Source organism: Antrostomus carolinensis, unplaced genomic scaffold (genome assembly GCF_000700745.2).
Source record: "Antrostomus carolinensis isolate BGI_N321 unplaced genomic scaffold, ASM70074v2 scaffold12991, whole genome shotgun sequence".
Taxonomy (NCBI): Eukaryota; Metazoa; Chordata; class Aves; order Caprimulgiformes; family Caprimulgidae; genus Antrostomus; species Antrostomus carolinensis.
This window is the reverse complement of record NW_010296500.1, coordinates 10,028-23,322: the sequence shown is the minus strand read 5'-3', so window position 1 is coordinate 23,322 and position 13,295 is coordinate 10,028. Positions and strand designations below refer to the sequence as shown.

The following is a 13,295-nucleotide window of genomic DNA, read 5'->3' as shown; positions in this document are numbered from 1 at the left end:
AAAGAGTGAGGACAGTTGGAGTGCTCCTCTTTCATGGGATTCTGCTGAAAAAATATTGTAACACATGCTTGAAATACATGATGGAGGCTGGAAAATGCTTCATTAGCCTTTTGCTCTTTGACAGTGACGATTAGACATAATCTATAATCCATATGAAAGTGCTTTTAAATTAGAGAAGTATGTGAAAATATGTTCATCTGCATCCAGCTTTGCATTTCTGATGACTGGAGACCACAGAGAGAAAAAGAGAAGCTGCTTGTCCAAGGTCAGCCCTGACTGTAGGTTCCTGGACCACCATAGCAGCAGACACTGGTGTTGTTGGGCTTTTGGAAATGTGGGGATACATTTCAGTATTTCAGATATTCCTACGCTGAAACCCCCAGTACGTGTTTCCTTTTCAATGTCACGGGCTAATTGCAGTAAAAAGTTCCTTTGTAAATTAAGTAAGTTTATCAATTATGCAAACTTCTAATAGTTGAGATTCTTCATCAGACTGATCCCAGCCAAGAAGATGAGTTAAATTTGTCTGTACCACCTCAAGATTTGCTACGGAAATCATAGGAATAGAAATACTTCTCTGCTTGCTCCTCTTTGCTGCTAAAAATATACTCAGTTTGGGAAAATATGCCTAGATTTGACTTTCCTGACCTTCTGCAAATTCTAATAAACTGTTCAGAGTTCTTGAGCAGCTGCACTGAGAAACGGTCAAAAATATCTCTTGGCACGGTTTTGCTCCGTCTATGGACTGGTCTTCCCTTTGTAAAAACAAAGACGTTTCTGTGAGTCATTTCTATTCTCTGTGTTTTTTTGATTAATACTTCTCTGAGGCATTTCTATTTTATATTCTTGTCAGCAGTACTCAAGGGCATCCAAGTACAAATTCTGCTGCAGCTGATCAGCCTTTGACCAGGCTACTTACTGGGTTGCTGGGGAAAGGACCTCCTGATGGCACAGGCAACGAAAGAGCAGGGTGGGATGAATTAGAGTTACAAGGCAAAAAGCTGAGCTTAAGTTATGAAAAACAAGTAGTTTCTGTAGAAATTTCTCATTTCCAGTAGTACACTTGAAGTTAATGGTATTGCATTAAATACTGGGACACCGCAGATAAAATATCTTTGATAGCAAGGCAGATAGATATTGATGTTTCATTCCTATTTATGGAAAAAACAGGACCGTGCCGTGACAAATTATACTCATGGCCCCAGATTGTCGATAAGCCATCTCTAAATTTAGTCAGCTGCTTTTAGCTGACTCCTGTCCTGTTCCTTTTGCTCAGATTAGAACAACTGTTGTATCAACAGCTTTGTTAAAAGTCTGTATTTCATTCACGCAGGGTCTGGGTGGATTTTTTTTGTGTGTTGTTTTGTTGTGGTTTTTTTTAATCTTGAGGTATTTCTTTAAAGATGAGAATCATGGTTCATGGCTATAGATGCATGTTGGCTGATTTCTTGTGCTATAGAAAAATGCATGCTGAGTATCTGAAGCGTGACTAGCTTTAAAGCAGTGGGGTTTTGCTAGTTCTTCATGGGTCCAAGTAGGAAATATTGCATTTTCTTTATTCTGAAGGAAGAGAGGTAAAATAGAAAGATTTTTCTCATTTTGGTTCCCTCCGTTGGGCTGTAGCCTTGTTTCTGTGGTAGTTATATCAGGATGACTTTTGCAAATAATTTGTCTGATTTTGTTTTTGTTCCACATTCTTGTGTTACTTCACCAGTGATGGATTGAAATTGCAGCAATGCTTAGAAACTTGGTTTAGCGGCAGTGAGACGAGATGACTTCTCTGCTTTATAGAAGTGGCAGAGATTTTTTTTTTTTGGCTGAGTAAGGAAAAGCAAAGTTCTTGTCTCCAAGCAGGAATTTATTCTTGAAATAAGCAGTAAAGTTCCAAGATTAAAATAGATTGCTGTAGTTGATCTCATCCCCTGCATGAGTAATTCTGGGTGGTTATTTAGCAGACTGAACAGGAGATTACAAACTCGGAACCTAGCTTTGTTTCTGGAAACTCTTGAGTAAGAAAGAAGCTGGAATAGCTCCTTTACAGGATTATCTTTACACTGGGGATAGTGATATGTAAATAATCTGCATTACTCACGTCTCCAGACTATCCATGTAGTGTGCAGCTCCAACGAATTTGCAGCTCCCTATTTCAAAGCTTTATTCTGAATATTTTTCAAATGGCAAATATCCAACATTAATAATCCACATAGCAGAACTGGGAGGAGGCTGCTGTGGGGGCAGCAGTATCACGTTGAACTTCAAACAGTCTTTTTAATAGTCAGAACAGTGGTAAGTAGCAAACTAGTTTTACTACCGTCTCGTACTTTGTTAAAAATGTAGCCTTTTGACCTGAATGTTTAGAAGCTGAGTGAATACTGTCAGATATTTCTGTTTTGTTAAATTAAGTTTGCTGAATGTGTTCCTGGTTAGGCTAAAATGTAAGAGCTGAAGACATAGTATTTAAAATGTTTTTTTTGACTGCTTTGTTTAAAAAAGAAAAATTATCTCAGTGATCCAAAGCTCCGTTGAGTTTTCATAAAGAACATTTTCAGTTTGTTTTGAACCTTTGCAGCAGTTCAGTAGAATATTTTCTTTAAAAACTTAAGTTTTCATGCAAGTAAGTGCTTGATTTATTATATTTGAGGATTTCTCTGTGTAATTACACATCAAAAGAGCTGTTAGCATGCAAAAAAATTTTTGTAAAAGATCAGCCACAGCTTTCTAAAATCTCAGTGCTGCTTCTGTTACTGGAAGCACACTGGTAATCCCACAGAAGTATTTCTTCCTGATACTGGCTTTCAGAAGCCTAACCAATATAAGTACAAGAAGTTTGTGTTTCAGTTCTCAATCACTTTGTTGAATAATATTCACGAGTCTTAAAAATGTGGGAGCTATGAGGAGAAATTTGTTAGACACTGAACTGGAGTTTTACTTAAATATAATACGTTTTTTCTTAGTACGATACTGGAGGAAGAGAAGCTGCAGCAAGAAGAACGAATGAGAATGGAATCCAGGCGACAAGTCACAGTATCCTGGGACTCAGGAGGATCAGATGAAGCTCCTCCCAAGGTAGTTAAGACTGCACGTTATATGTGTTTAAAAAACAAACAAAAACACCACTTTTTATTCTGTTTATTTCTTCAAACCCTCATTTGACCACTTCGTTCAAACAACGGCATTCTGGCCCATTTTGTCATCATCTGTTAGTACTTGCCTGAAATGACCTGGCTGTACTTGAACTGTTACTAGAACTGATCCATCCTATATCACACTAATGATTTTCTGTTTCTTTTTGTTTAACCTGTAAAAGACTAGCAGAGTTGCTACAAAATTGTTTCCTAGCCTTTTCTTTATTCTTGTAGCCCTCCTGTAAAACGTTAGCTTGTGATTTCTCAGACCACCATGAGGTTTATTTATAACACGTCAGTGAGAGGATAGAAACTAACTAACTGCATTTTCCTTATTCTGGACAAAAAATTAGGGGTTTTATATCCTGGTACAGAATGATAATGATATTTTTCATAAAGTTACAATAAATTCTGCAATCTCAAAGCAATGTTGTGGTCGCTGCCAGAAAGACTGAAGGAGCCCATTTGCAGGATAATGAGATTTTGGGGTTTTTTACTTAATTTGGTTGATTTTTCTCCCCCTGAAACACCCAGCAGCACCTTTCCTCATAAAAAACAACAAAAAACCAACAACCCCCCCCTCCAAACCACCAAATATACCTTTGAAGGTTAATGTCAAATAAAATAACTGAACACTTCTACTTTGAAGATAGAAGTGTGTTTTGAGCAACAATTTCCAACTTGACTTCTTCCAGTACTGTGAAATTTCTGTTACCTATTCTGGCAAAAGCGAGATCTGTTCAATGTGTAGAAAACCAGGCTCCTTTTCATGCAGGTTTTAGGAATAGTGCTGTCCAAATTTCTGGACTCTTTTCTCATGTATTCCTGTGATTATACATCTTGTTTGTTCACATGTATAGTATTGCCCTTCTCCTGAAGAGATAAAGCAAGATAGTCAGGTAAAGACTCTTGATAGCTGTTCTTTAGCTGTCCTTTCCCATAGGAGCTAGTTCTGGCTTGTTTTTTCTTGGCTGGGAATGGGTTGCAAAACAAAACATGGATAATGAAGCAACCCTGGAGTTCAAAATATGATCAAAAGCACTTTCCATGTTGAGGCAATTAGTTACACAGAAGTTAATTACCAGAACGAACTTTAGTCCTCAGAATAACACATGGAAATATTAGTGCTAAACAAATGAGTTTGATTTGTGTTCTGACTAAAGCCAAAGAATTTACTTTTGGGAACGGTCACAAAAGCAACAAATTAGTAGCAAAACTTTATGTACCACAGATCATTAACTTAGAAACAATGATGTATCTGCACCTGGAAACTTGATTTAAGAATTATATTCTTAGCCGATGTCCTCTCTAGAGTTAAACAGCGCAGAGCAGGTCATTTAGTGCAAGCAATTAAATAGGCACAAAGAATTCACAGAGCAAGCATTATTTATTGACATACCCAGCAAACATTATTCAGCTGCATCCATTTCCAAGCAAAAACAGAGGAAAACTTAATTTTAGTTGTTTTAAAAGAATGTTAATTGTGTTAGAATATTTATTTCAGGGTTTTTTTCTGAACTTGCTTTTGCGGTGCACCACCTGTAAATGTTTGTCTCGCCAAAGACTAATTTTCTGGTTTTGCTTTTCTGTTTCTAAACAGTCTAAAATTTCCTTTACATTTACAGCCCAGTAGGCCTGGTTATCCCAGTCCAAGATCCAGTGAAGGGTTTTATCCAAGTCCACAGCATATGGTACAACCAAATCATTACCAGGTATTGCATTTAACACTGTGCATGTGGTTTTTTCAAATGTTGGGTTTATAACTCAGTTGCAGCTGGTGGGTTTGATTCACTTCTTACACAGTTTAGTTTCATTGAGTTCTGTTAAATGCTTTTTGTTTTATGTCAGAATAAACCCTGAACTGAACCTGGTAGGCTTACTCCAGATGGCAAATATTTTCTTATCTGATATGGTGCTCAAATTCCTAAAACTGCAATGAAACACATCAGACATTTTTGTATTTATTGAAGGAATGTGGTGTTCGTGTTAACATTTGTGCTAAGCTATGAAATTACTTGCCCTGTAAAATGGCATTAACTGGTGGACTTTTCCTTGGGCATATTGATATTCTGCTCCCTGATGTTTCTCAGGAGCATTTTTATTTTCTGTTGGCTGATAGCTAACTTTAGATCTACCACATCGTGTACTCACAGGTTTTGCTTTTCTTTCTAACCCTGCTGAAGAAATTTAAAACAAAAGTTTGTCATGAAAGTGCTTTAAGCATTCTTGGGTTTATTCAAAGCTACAGCCATACACAACTGTCTCTGTTGAGATTTTTTTTTTTCCTTGGAGAGGAGGAGGTTTTTATTGTTTTAGTGAGTACTTCAAACTCATTAAATCACTACTTTGATTTTCCTGTGGAGAAGTTCTCAGGCCACGCAGCTGAGCACAGTAATTACATGGTGTCACTCAAGACTTAAGCTTGTAACATACACTGGGGAGTACATTTTATATGGCTCCAGAGGGTGATGTGTGCAGGCTCCTGCTGACTTGAATATGAGCTCTGCATGTGTGTAGCTCTTACAGATGTATCGGTACGTTTCTTTTTGTTCATCAGTGGACTTTGATAATCTTGACTGCAGAGGTTAAAACAGACTTTATAGTGCTGTTGTTTTGATAGGCATCCTCAAATAGTTACAATTATCTTCAATAGCTATAGTTGTAATTCTGTATATTTATATATAGTTATTGTTACATTACGACAAGTATCCTCAAAGACTTAAAAAAGAGATTTTGTGTCATATTTTGGCTCAACTTTCTTCTTCTGATGTTGCTTCCCCTCCTCCCTGTCAGTGACTGCTTGAATTGAGTCATTTCTCCACTCCCATATTTGCTCCCTTGGGGTGGGGAGGAAGCTATTAATTATGGGGAAGCATAGATCTTATTAATGTCATTTTTTTTCTCCCCCCCACAAAGGTGTCTGGCTACCCTGGCTCTCATGGGATACCAGCCATGGCAGGCAGCATTTATCCTGGGCAGGCTTCTCTCTTGGATCAAGCAGATTCCTGGAACCATCGGCCTCAGGAAATACCAGTGTGGCAACCAAACATGGAGGTACCATGAACTGACACATCTGTTGTTGTGCTCTGTACAGTAAATACACTTTTTTTATTATTTAGGTACATCTGGATATTATTGCAGGAAAATGAAGTGTTTCTCTGGTATTTTTAAATTGCCTTACTGCAATGGCAGTCATGACTGAATTATTTTCTTTTTGAAACAAATCCTCCTGTGTGAGGTTGGGTATAAATTGTACACAAATTCTTGATGAAACTATTACTCCTTATCTTAACTAAGTGAGTGATAGCAAATATTTTGCATTTGTTAAAATAAGGCTTTACTGAAACTTACTGCTGTTAGTAGAGATGGGAACATTCATGTAAAAATATGTAGTATCATTACTGTTTAAAAATACCTCTCGTGGGAGATATCCAGCATAGTTAATATATCTGAGGCTTCTCGTTAACTTATCCAGAACAGAAAATGAAATGATCTGCAAAACTGTTCTTGAGTTGTGTTCCTGTGAGGTGCTTCTCAGCCTGTCCTGATTGCACAGAGCTGCTGCTACGAACATCAAATTAATTCCCCCTTTAACCTTTTGTCATTTGTTTTCTGTTCTCCTCCAATATTTTATACTTTTTTCGTTCCATTTTATCCCTCCTACAAAGGTTTGCTTTGTTCAGGTTCTGTCTTAGATAAATCAGTTTCCTGTCCAACCAGTGCTCTATTCCCTGTGCCTCTGATAAACATTTAAGTGATAACTGAGGCTTACCTGTTAAATACAGGTAAGCAGATACATGTCCACGTCTTTAATTTGCCTCTGCTTACTCTTGCTTGATTTAGCATGGCCATTGCAACTTGCTGCCACGCTGTTCTTGTTCACAGTGTATATAGTTGAGGGTTGTAGTCTCAAGTAGTTCAACATCCTTGCAGATTATTGACTCTAGAAACAACTTAGTCTACCTATGTCGTGCTTGAATGAAGTGTTGGTGGAAGCATATCATTGCTTTGCACGTGTTTGTAATATACAGATAAAGTTTTCACAAAAGCTTGGGAAGTTGGTTACCTTAAAACAACCTCAGTGAAGCAGTTACCAAACTTCCCTTGGCTTTTTTAAAAGTACTAATTTACACACTCTTTGCTAATGATTTCCAGATATCATTGGGCTGTGGTATATGGAGTATTGTAAGTTTCAGACATTCATAATAACTTGTTCAAAAATCCATTTAAAATGTTTTTGCTATATGTTTTGTAAGTGTCAGCTAAAACTGGAGAGCATATTTGTTTTAGGTAAAAAAATGTGTCTTGCAGCTTTTAACAACTGGGTGGTTCCATTATTGCTCAAGACCAAGAAAATGAAATTGATAAATCTGTTTTTGTTGACCAGCTTAAATGAGTGCAATATATGAAGTGACAACGTTACTGAAAAACAGAACAGAATTTTTCAAATCTTTTTGGTCCCAGGGATTAGGAGCAAGGCAGATAAAATGTTTGTAGATGGAAAGAGTTTCTTCTGATGGTCTGCTTCAGTTTATAAGGCGTTGATGGAACTCTCCTTGACTGCTGTTGTGCATTTGGGCTTTTAAAAATCTATTCTTTTACAATCTGTAAGTTTTTGCAGCTGTTTATACCAATTTTAAGTTGTGAGACTGAATAAACTTACTCTTTTTTGTAGGATTCAGGCACTTTGGACATACGAGGAATGAGCCAGGTTCTACCTACACATCTCATGGAGGAGAGATTGATACGACAACAACAAGAGATGGAAGAAGATCAGCGCTGGCTTGAAAAAGAGGAACGATTCCTGGTAATACTTGGCTTCATCGTGCTTCTTAATTCATTCTGATTTTTCAAGGTTTTTTTATTGCAGCTTGCTAAATCTGATCACTTCTGTGAAACAAGAGCATTTGCTGAACGTAGGAGTCACTACCAAAATGTAGGTTTGGAAACAGTTTTTAAATTAAGTGTTCCACTGGTAAGTACTTGAGTCCTGTATTTCAAATACCTTGAACAGCTGCATTTTTAGTCAGTCTCACATTATCCAGTTGAGTTATTTATGTGTTGGAAGTTGTGGGTATGATTCTGTGCCAATCTGGAGAATGCCTGTTTGTTCTTCAGGAGATAGATCTGTGCATGATCTACCCCTAAAAACAGGATGACAATCAGCCAGCTAACAACCCTGGCTGTAGTAAGAGTTGTAAGCAGTCTTGCACTGGAGGAATAATGAGACATTAGTGGGAAGAAATAATTTAAGAGGGAGCTCTGTGAGCTGGGGAAAAAGTACTGAACATCACTGAGAGGAGGAAGAAGAAATGCATTGATAATGGGATCTTCTGCTGCTGGGTCTCTGCAGTTCCATGTTGTCTTGTTGTCAGTGCCACTGGTGGATGTTTTTTAGTTCAGCTCTGGCCTCCTGGTTGTCCAAATTTTTAGTTCTGTGTTAAAATTCTCCCACTCAAGAATGCTGGCTACAGATGCAGCAGAAGATGGTGGTAGCATATTACTCCATATAGGCTCATGCTGAGGAGCCTATGGCTGCGTGAACCTTGCTTGGCAGGTAGATAATTTACAGTGATATGAGTTGTGTCAAACATCAGTCACATGTTTGCTCTTAAGAAGCATATTTCAAGGGATGTTTTGGTTTGGAAACTTTTTATGTTGTACATAGTGACAAAACATGCTTGTATAAATGCAGCTGCCATGGGTTTGTTACAAGAAGTAAGTTTGAATAAATACATTCTCTGTTTAAAGCACATTATTATAGTGGTCTGTGGTTTCTGTAAGAGTTCTCTGCACTGTCTAGAGCTGGTCTCCAGGAAAATCTTAGTTGTACAGATGAATTATTTTTATTTGAGACACCAAAACTGCTGGTCATGGTTGTCTTGCAGACCTAGAAAGAAGTCTTTTAGGGATCTTGAAACTGAGACATTGAGTTCCTTGAAAATAAGAATTTATGCTTTGTTCTACAGGAAGCCAGTGGGTGGGAATGGAGAGCAGATCTTGTACGTAGACGATGTTACCAGGACCTTATTCCTTGACAATTGAATTGTCTTAGTCTCTCGGGGGTTTAGTTATGTATGGTATCAGAACTGTTCAGAGCAGCTGATAGCTGTGAGGACAACCAAGGTAGGATAAATCTCTACTAGCTCTTGAGAGCTACTGATAGATGCCCCCACGTCCAGTACATGTTCTTGCCAAGATCCAGATTGTGCCAGAGTTAAGCTGTTACTTTTGATTAAAGGATGTTGAAGCTTGCTTTTGGCTGGTTTCCTTGTAAGTGCACTTGGGAATTTGTGGTTTGCTCTTGGATGACCATAAAGAAACCACTGTACCCAGATTGCTTTGTCCAATTTATTATAAGCTGAAGAGAGGGAGGGGAAAGGAAAATTTCTTCCCTAATTTAGGCATTAGCTTTTCCAGTCTTGAGTGGCACCAGTTGCTTGTGACTTTCACAAGCCCAGGAGGTCAGATTGATCCCATTGTCCGTTAAAACTTTCAAGATGGTAAAGAACTTTTTGAGGAATGAATATGCTTACTGAGAATGAGGCATTGTCATTTCAGGTGGCAGCAGATCGTGTGGGAACTTTCTTGCAGAAAACTTTTTGACCATTCTGGCTTTTTCTGCAGAATAGATGATAAGTATTTGTAGTGTTTGTTACCCTGTTTTGGTTCAGCTTCTGGACCATTAGGATGTTTACAGTCCCCCAAACTACTGCTTGAGGAGGGACTTGCTGGTTTTTCTTTTGATCTGTGATACAGTCTAAACATATGTCTGTGAAATAATGACTGTGTTTTCATTATGTGTTAGTTTTAATTGCAAGGAGACACCATCTTTATTGCCACCCCCTGCCCAAAGGAGAACTAGCACTGATGATCTTGTGAGCAGCTCTGCAGCTTTGCCAGAGCTGGATTTGGTTGATGTAAATCCTTAGAGCGTTAAAAAGGCAAAAAGCAGAGAGAGTTTGGGTGGAAATAAGCATGGACTTAAATGGCCAAAATGAGAAATTGGAATCCGTAAGAGACTTCAGTTCTTTTTCTTTCTGCATTTTGACTCTACAGACTTTGGGGTTTATACTTGAGTGCCTGTTGCAGATTTATACGCCGTATCAAAAGCCAGACAAGCTAATGATACCCACCCATAGCGGGATGGATCTCAGAGGAATCTGCTCTTTATAGATGGATGTTTTTTGGAAAAGGAATGTGATTTTTTAGGTTTAGTCCTGAAGAAATCAAGATGGTAGAAAAGTAATGTTTGGGAATCACTCTTGGAGGCCTTGCAGATCTCCTGAAGGATAGCCACTCTCATACATGAGAGTCCCAGCACAGATCCAATGTAGAAATAATCCGTGTATTGTACGCACACACTTCTTGTCCCATGTCCTCTAGTGAGTGAGCAGTGACATTTCTTCTCTTGGGAGAAGGGACTTAAGGGCAGTTAATGACAAAACAAGGGGAAATGGGTTTAAGCTGAAAGAGGGGAGGTTTAGATTTGATATTACGAAGAAGTTCTTCACTGTGAGGGTGGTCAGACACTGGAACAGGTTGCCCAGGGAAGTTGCGGCTGCTCCTCCCTGGAAGTGTTGAAGGCCAGGTTGGATGAAGCTCTGAGCAACCTGGTCTAGTGGAAGGTGTCCCTGCTGATGGCAGGGGGGTTGGAACTGGATGATCTTGTAAGGTCCCTTCCAACCCAAACCATTCTATGATTCTATGACTTCCCTAATTTTATTCCAGATGATTTAGGAGGCAGAAGCAACTTATTTTTTTTCCAAATTTATGTCGTATCTCGCTTGCTTTGAGATGTCCTTCTGCAGTAACCTATAGATTTTGATAAAATTATTTTGCTGAAGTGTAGCTTCAGGCAGGTTTCAGAATATTTTTCCTTTTGAGCACAGGGAACAATAGAGAGAGTAGAGCCAGATTTTAATTTTTAACTTATGTAGCCATACAGTGTCATGTTCTCAGTTTAAACTGGCTGCTTTCAAAAGCAGCTCTATTTACACAGACTCCTACAGTATATCTCACTTCTACTACTGAGAATTGGACACACAGGGGAGCAACTGCAAATACTTTAATGTAAAACACTGCAACAAGAAGGAAAATCCTCAGTGGGGTTTCTGTTAGTAGTTGTTTCCCCAGAGTAACACCAACTTGCTCATGACTTGAAATTTATTGCTGCTTCTACAGGGAAAAAATGCAGCTCAAAGCATGTTAGTACACGTTATAAACGGCACTGATGCTGTGTTTGCTGGAAGAGACACCCCAGATGAAGAATGAAGTTGCAATGGCATTGAAATGGAAATTTGCCAGTCTTTGGAGAGGTTGTTATCTGTGTAAGCAGTTTGCCTGAAACTGGTCCTTTGAGAACATGTGACTAATACTCGAAAGGAGATAGAAATTTTTTTTGCAAGCTGCAGCCATAAAAGAATCCAGAATCCTGAAAGATAAAACAAACAGATCCCTCTTCATGGGAAGCTCCTGAATGAAAAGGAATCTGTTGGGTAAAAACTGAAGAGTAAAGAAGTGTTTAATTTTAAATTGTACCAAATATATCTACTGGGAGGTGAGAATTGGTGGGGGGAGGTTGATTTTGGGAGACATTTTTCCCAGAACTGACACTCCTTCCCACCCCCTGCTAGGGAGGGGATGTTGCACACTAGTCTGGTAGCTTTAATGGACACTGATTAAACCTGTGGGCTTTCATGCTCTCTTGATAAAAGTGCTTTGGATATCAGCATCTCCAGGAAGGAGGACAGAAATATCTGAATTAGTTTTGAGGAAGCTGAAGCGAAGACAAAGCATTACTGCACTTCAAGCTTGATACAGGTAACTACAGAAGCCAGTCTCTGTCCAGGACATACACAGGTGGAGGGGTGAGGTGGCTGCAGTGCAAACACATTACATCAAAGAGGTGGAAGTTTGCTTGGCCACCTATGTAAGGAATCTTACTGCTAGGGGTTTTTAGGTGCTGCAGTCTTGTGGGCTGAGATTTTCACTTATATCCTGTGATGTTTGGACCTCAGTTACACAGACAATATCCCAAGAAATACATAAAGTTCTCATTCTGCACTTTCTCCTGAGTTGTTTTTTGTTCCTAGGGGTATTTCCATCCCAAAAAAAGAAAATTGACAAGGATTGATCAAGATTTTAGTTGCTAGTATATATAGAAGCAGAACAAACAGCCTCCAACCCCAAAAGCAGCGCTTCACAGAATCACAGAATCCCACAGAATCGCCTCAATTGGAAAAGACCTTTAAGATCATCCAGCCCAGTCATTAACCCAACATTGACAAGCCCTCGACTAACCCATGTCCCTCAGTACTGTGTCTACACAACTCTTCAATCCCTCCAGGGATGGGGACTCCACCACTGCCCTGGGCAACCCCTTCCAATGCCTCGGAACCCTGTCAGCAACGAAATTCTTCCTCACATCCCATCTCAGCTGCCCTTGGTGCAACTGGAGGCCATTTGCTCTTGTCCTGTCACTTGTTCCTTGGCTGAACAGACCCACCCCCACCTCTCTCCACCCTCCTTTCAGGGAGTTGGAGAGAGCCAGAAGGTCTCCCCTCAGCCTCCTTTTCTCCAGGCTCAACAACCCCAGTTCCCTCAGCCGGGAACTCAGCACACTTGTGCTCCAGACCCTTCCCCAGCTCCGTTGCCCTTCTCTGGACACACTCCAGCACCTCCATGTCCTTCTTGGAGTGAGGGGCCCAACACTGAACACGATTGCAGTGGCCTCTCTGCTGCTGGCACTTCTAGCTCAGTGTAACTAAAAGATGTGGCCCATTGCCCTGCAGTCTGGCAGGCGTGCTGCCGTGCTTGCGCTTCAGTCCAGCCTGCTGGCTTTCCTCTGCAGTGTTTGTGCACACAGAAAATGAGCCTAGAAGGACCACATTACATTGCTTCATTAGGGCCACAGTGTGTGTATATTCATCTTCCAGTCCTGACTTCTTGTGTGTAGAATTAATTTAAAAGTAAATCAATTCATTCAGTTAAAATAATTCTAAAGGCTCCTTGAGGATGCTTTTATTTGTGGGTTTAGACAGATGTTTGGAACTCCCAAAAACTATTCTGATATTTACATGTTTTTAATCGGTTCTAGGAGAGAGTGTACCTTCTGTATTTTTAATATGGAGTTTGACCCAAAAGGAGAATCACCTGTAACCAAAAACT

The 13,295-nt window shown here is 39.4% G+C and overlaps 1 protein-coding gene across 1 annotated transcript in view; it reads left to right on the top strand.

The window, feature by feature from the left end:
* Nucleotides 1–13,295, top strand: part of PTK2 (protein tyrosine kinase 2) — a gene marked incomplete at its 3' end in the record, with an annotated part of 107,604 nt that overhangs the window by 89,318 nt on the left and 4,991 nt on the right. Inside the window, exons 23-26 of the mRNA XM_029087548.1 lie at nucleotides 2,955–3,066; nucleotides 4,751–4,837; nucleotides 6,042–6,179; nucleotides 7,801–7,932. Coding sequence (XP_028943381.1) covers nucleotides 2,955–3,066; nucleotides 4,751–4,837; nucleotides 6,042–6,179; nucleotides 7,801–7,932 — 469 coding nt within the window. The remainder of the gene's footprint in view (nucleotides 1–2,954; nucleotides 3,067–4,750; nucleotides 4,838–6,041; nucleotides 6,180–7,800; nucleotides 7,933–13,295) is intronic.